This window comes from Propithecus coquereli, unplaced genomic scaffold, assembly GCF_000956105.1.
Source record: "Propithecus coquereli isolate 6110/MARCELLA unplaced genomic scaffold, Pcoq_1.0 Scaffold158, whole genome shotgun sequence".
Classification (NCBI taxonomy): Eukaryota; Metazoa; Chordata; class Mammalia; order Primates; family Indriidae; genus Propithecus; species Propithecus coquereli.
The window spans coordinates 1828941-1833587 of record NW_012140302.1 but is presented as its reverse complement, the minus strand read 5'-3'; the positions used below and the strand labels follow the sequence as shown (position 1 = coordinate 1833587).

Genomic DNA, 4647 nt, shown 5'->3' with positions numbered 1-4647 from the left:
TTTTTTTTTTTTCCTGTGGAGGTGCCCCAAATCAGGTGGTGACAAAAGCAGAGCCCCAACTCTGTGCCTTGTGTGTGGAACTCTGCTGTGCTCCCAGAGCTACTGCTGCCAGACTGAGCTGGAGGGGGAGGACGTAGGAGCCTGCACAGCTCACACCTACTCCTGCGGCTCTGGGGCGGGCCTCTTCCTGAGGTAAGGACCTGCAGAGGGCTTTGTAGCTTTGGCTCTGCCTTGGTGTATGCCTTTTGGGGGGATAGCACAAGAAATTACTACATTGCAGAGAAATTTGAGACCATCGTTCTCCTGCGTTCTATTCATCTGAGAAACATGAGGATCCTTGTCTCCTCACATCTCACATTTGACTCATGCCAACTCTGCTTTGGTTCTTCCATTATCATCATTCCCACTCCTCCTCCCTCCACTGCAGGTGACGGTTATGTTCTACTTTCTTCATTTCTCCCTCTGACGTGAAACTTCCAGCCGTCCCTGATTTTTCTGTCCACCTTCAGTCAGTACTCTGTTGTATCCTAGTGGCTTTTGGATTTTACCTCCATTCACACATATGACAAGCTGGCATATGCAGTTGTGTTCATTCAACAACGTACAACAGGTACTTAGTGACTGCTGTGCACTAGGCATTGAGAATACAGTAGTCAGCAAAGCAGACAGAAATCTCTGCCTTCATGGATGGAGCTCGTTTTCTAATGAGAGAGCGAGAATAAACAAGACCAGTAAGAATTTAGTTAGTGGGCTGGGCATGGTGGCTCACACCTGTAATCCTAGCAGTTTGGGAGGCCAAGGTGGGAGGATAGCTTGAGGTCAGAAATTCATGACCAGCCTGAGCAAGACTGAGACCCCATCTCTACAAAAAATAGAAAAATTAGCTGGGCGTAGAGGCACATGGCCTATAGTCCCAGCTACTCAGGAGGCTGAGGCAGGAGGATCACTTGAACCCAGGAGTCTGAGGTTGCAGTGAGCTATGATGACGCCACTACACTGTAGCCTGGGCCACAGAGCAAGACCCTGTCTTTAAAAAAAAAAAAAAAAAACAGAGAAAGAATTCAGATAATGATATATGCTGAGGAGAAAAAAATCAAGCAAGGAGGGGAATATGAAATGGCAGCTGGAGAATTTTAGACAGCGGAGCAAGGAAGGCTCTCTGAAAACATGACTTTTGAGTAAAGACCTAAAGAAGCAGGGGAGAAAATTCTCGACAGGGAGCAGCTAGGACAAAATTGCTGAGGAGGGAACGTGCTGCCTGTTGAGGGCAAGGAGGCTGGTGTCGCTGCAGTTTTGTGTGCGAGGGAGAGCACTGTGGGGCCTGGTATGTCCTGGTGATCTCTCTCAGTGAGGTGCAAGCCATTTCAGAGTTTGAAGCAGAGAAGTGACAGGAGTTTGAGCTCCTCTGGGGCATCGGCTGTATCCACATCTCAGTCATCTTAGTATCTGTCTCCCCAGTGCCTTGACAGTTTCTCTTGTCAACATCTCTTGACAAATATTTGTTGAATTGGGCTGAATTACTAATACCAGAAAAAGTCAGGCACATCTTTCAAAGGGATCAGGGGACACATTGTTAAATAGCCGCTGGGAGAAATGTGAAAGCAGCATTTTCCCTTGCCTAGCATATTTCCAAATTCTTCTGGTCCTGTACAAAATGTGTTGCCTTGTGTCTCAAATTAACCTAATTCATAATGTTTGTGGACAATTTTTTAAATGAATAATTTCCTCATAATAGTGGTTAAAATATCAGTACCAATTTTATGTTTTCAAGTTAACTGTCTTTCTCACACTTAACAGTTCTTTTCTGTCTTGTTTTGTTTTTTATTTCAATAGATTCAATAGATTTAGGCGGTACAAGTGGTTTTTTTGTTACGTGGATGAATTGTATAGTGGTGAAGGCAGGGCTTTTAGGGTACCAGTCACCCCAAATAATAACACATTGTACTCAATAGGTAATTTTTGACCCCTCCCACCCTTAACAACTTTTTAAATTTTACTATTACTTGAGCTGTCAATTCCTAATCCTAGGTGTTCCTACCCCTCACTATGTTGATTTGCACTATGGTCATTATTGATTACAATCATTTTAGTTATTTTGGAAACTCAGGCAAGAGGGGTTGATACTTTTTAGTATCTCTTTGCTGTAAATGTTGTTTCTTCTCTTTGAACACTGGGGTTGTTTATAAGACTTCATTCCCTTATTCTGGGAAAAGTTTTCTTAAAGAATGAAAAAATAAGACTTCATTCCATTTGGAAGAGAAACCAACCCTCAATTACTAATGCGTAAATGTAAAATGTACGAATGATCTCTCTGCAGAGTACGGGAATGTCAAGTGCTATTTTTAGCCGGCAAAACCAAAGGCTGTTTTTATTCTCCTCCTTACCTTGATGACTATGGGGAAACTGACCAGGGACTCAGGTAAGGGCCCGTCCTGGGGGGCTGGGCTGGCTGACTCTGGGCCTTCAGAGCCCTTCAGAACGTGGTAAACACAGCGAGCCATGCGGTCCCGAGGGCGGCCCTGCTAGCACCCCGGGACTCAGGTGGTTCTGGCAGAGGTGGCTGTGCTATCTGCGGACTCTTTTCCAAGGAAGGGACCCCAGCTGCTTGGTTTGGTATTCTTCTCCCAGCCTTCAGAGTGCCATGCGGAACATCAGGATAGGTCAGGGGCAAGAGTAGGACAGAGCGCAGCTTCATTCCAGTTACCACTCAAGGATCTGTTGGAATTGCCGTGTGACTTCCACAGCATCAGAGCGCTACAAGGGTGGCCCGTTCCAACTCGCTTGGCTTTGTGTGGGGGGGACCCAGCGTTCTCCAGGTGATAGAAAAGAGCATTTTCACAGTATTTGAGACAAGTCACTTCTACTCTGGTAGCTTCTATGGTAGCTTCTATATCGCAAGGAAAATGCTAACCAGCAGCTCCCTCAAGCACTATGAAAGGACTTCTTTTAGGCCATCTCTTTGCCCAAAGGAAGTAAAAGCTTTAACCTAGATGTGACTGTCTGGCCTCGAGTAGCAGAAGTCGAAGGCCTGGAAGCCCAGGCAGGGGAGGTAGATGCCGCGGGCGCTGGACCGCAAGGCTGTGTCCACATGCCACCTGGGGGTGGTTCCTGGTGTGAATCTTAGGGTGAGGACCCCGGGTTAGACAGTGAGAAGATCGGTACACTCTGAATTGGGGGCACAGGTGTCTGGCTCAGGGAACTGGGCCCAGGAGAACCCAGCCAAGCTTGTACTTGTGGTTAAATTAGACCTGGAAGCCACACGCATTGGGCTGCTTCACTGAGTCTTCGTGGCTGATAGAGCACTCCAAGGAACATTCCGACTCCTACAGTGATTCACTCACCCTCTCCTCTGCCCCGCCCTTTACATGTTACCAACAAAATGGACAACGAATGGGTAGTTTTAGCCTCTCAACCCAGAACCCCCTGCTCCCCTACCCCGCTCCCTCACCTACTCTGGGTGCGCGTGGGATGTGTGCTTTTTCCTCTCCTTTTCATCAGACACTGACTCCCCTTCAGCTGCTCTTGGCAAACCTTCAGAGCTGATGTGTTTTGTTAATAGCCAGTTACCTGCTGGACAGAAATTTTGCAGAGAGTCTAAAACCAATAACTTGTAACTTTTCCTAAATCAGGAAGGGTTGGAGTATAATAGATGAATAAATAGAATGCGTCCTGAGTGACATGTGTCTTCTTTCTAGGCGGGGAAATCCCTTACATTTGTGTAAAGAGCGATTTAAGAAGATTCAGAAGCTCTGGCACCAGCACAGCATCACAGAGCAAATTGGACACGCACAGGAAGCAAATCAGACACTGGTTGGCATTGACTGGCAGCATTTATAATATCTTCACTACCAAAAACATAAACTTGGATTTTTGTAACACAGTTGGCTTTTCAAGAAAGAGAGTAGGATATAAGTTCCGAATTTTGAAATAAATTCTTTATTTAAATTTTCCTCCCCAGTTTTATTTTTATAGTTTCTGGCTCCAGGGACTGATGAAAATCATCTTCCATGGGCAGATTTCCTTGCCCTATTTGCCGTGTCCCCCAAATGTAAAGCCTTGAGTATCAGGATCCGGCGAGGAACCTCCCTTCCTGGACTGGAGCACAGCCCCTTCGGGGAAGTCTGACTGCGCTTGACTGTTCCCAGAAGTCTGAGCCATTTTACATTATTGATTATCGTGAACTCCAAGTCGGAAGCTGATTCAACAGAGGGCAGGAAACAAGGTCTCTGTGGTCTGTTGGGGTCATACTTCCTGGTTCCTCTCAACGCTGGAACTGGGTTGTGTTGCTCTGTGCTGACGGGACCCTACCTCTAAGAGCAAAGCAGTTGATTTGGAAGGTGATATTCTCTTCTCTCCATCAGCTGTGAGAGGGTTGGTGGACACTTGAGCAGAAGGAGCCCGTGGGAGGAAGTGGCTTCTTAGTGTGCTGGCTGGTTTTTCAGGGCTGTCGAAGGTTGAATTTTTTTCCTTTTTTGGCAAAACGTTTGGCTTTGAGAGAAAAAACTCACTTAAAGGGCTTTCTGAAAACTTAAAGAATATCCTACTTTTTCAGACAGTAATAATCTTTGTTATTTCTGAGGCTAAATTGAGTGCATGGATGCGTCTAGAATCAAACACTAGTGAAAAAAGTAAGAACTCAGTGTTTCG

The 4647-nt window shown here is 46.0% G+C and overlaps 1 protein-coding gene across 1 annotated transcript in view; it reads left to right on the top strand.

Moving 5' to 3' along the window:
- UBR2 (ubiquitin protein ligase E3 component n-recognin 2) overlaps positions 1–3950 on the top strand; it is a 195953-nt gene extending 192003 nt beyond the window's left edge. The window contains 3 exon segments of the mRNA XM_012640800.1: positions 22–192; positions 2318–2419; positions 3696–3950. Coding sequence (XP_012496254.1) covers positions 22–192; positions 2318–2419; positions 3696–3837 — 415 coding nt within the window. The 3' untranslated portion in view covers positions 3838–3950.
- Positions 3951–4647: the final 697 nt, after the last annotated feature.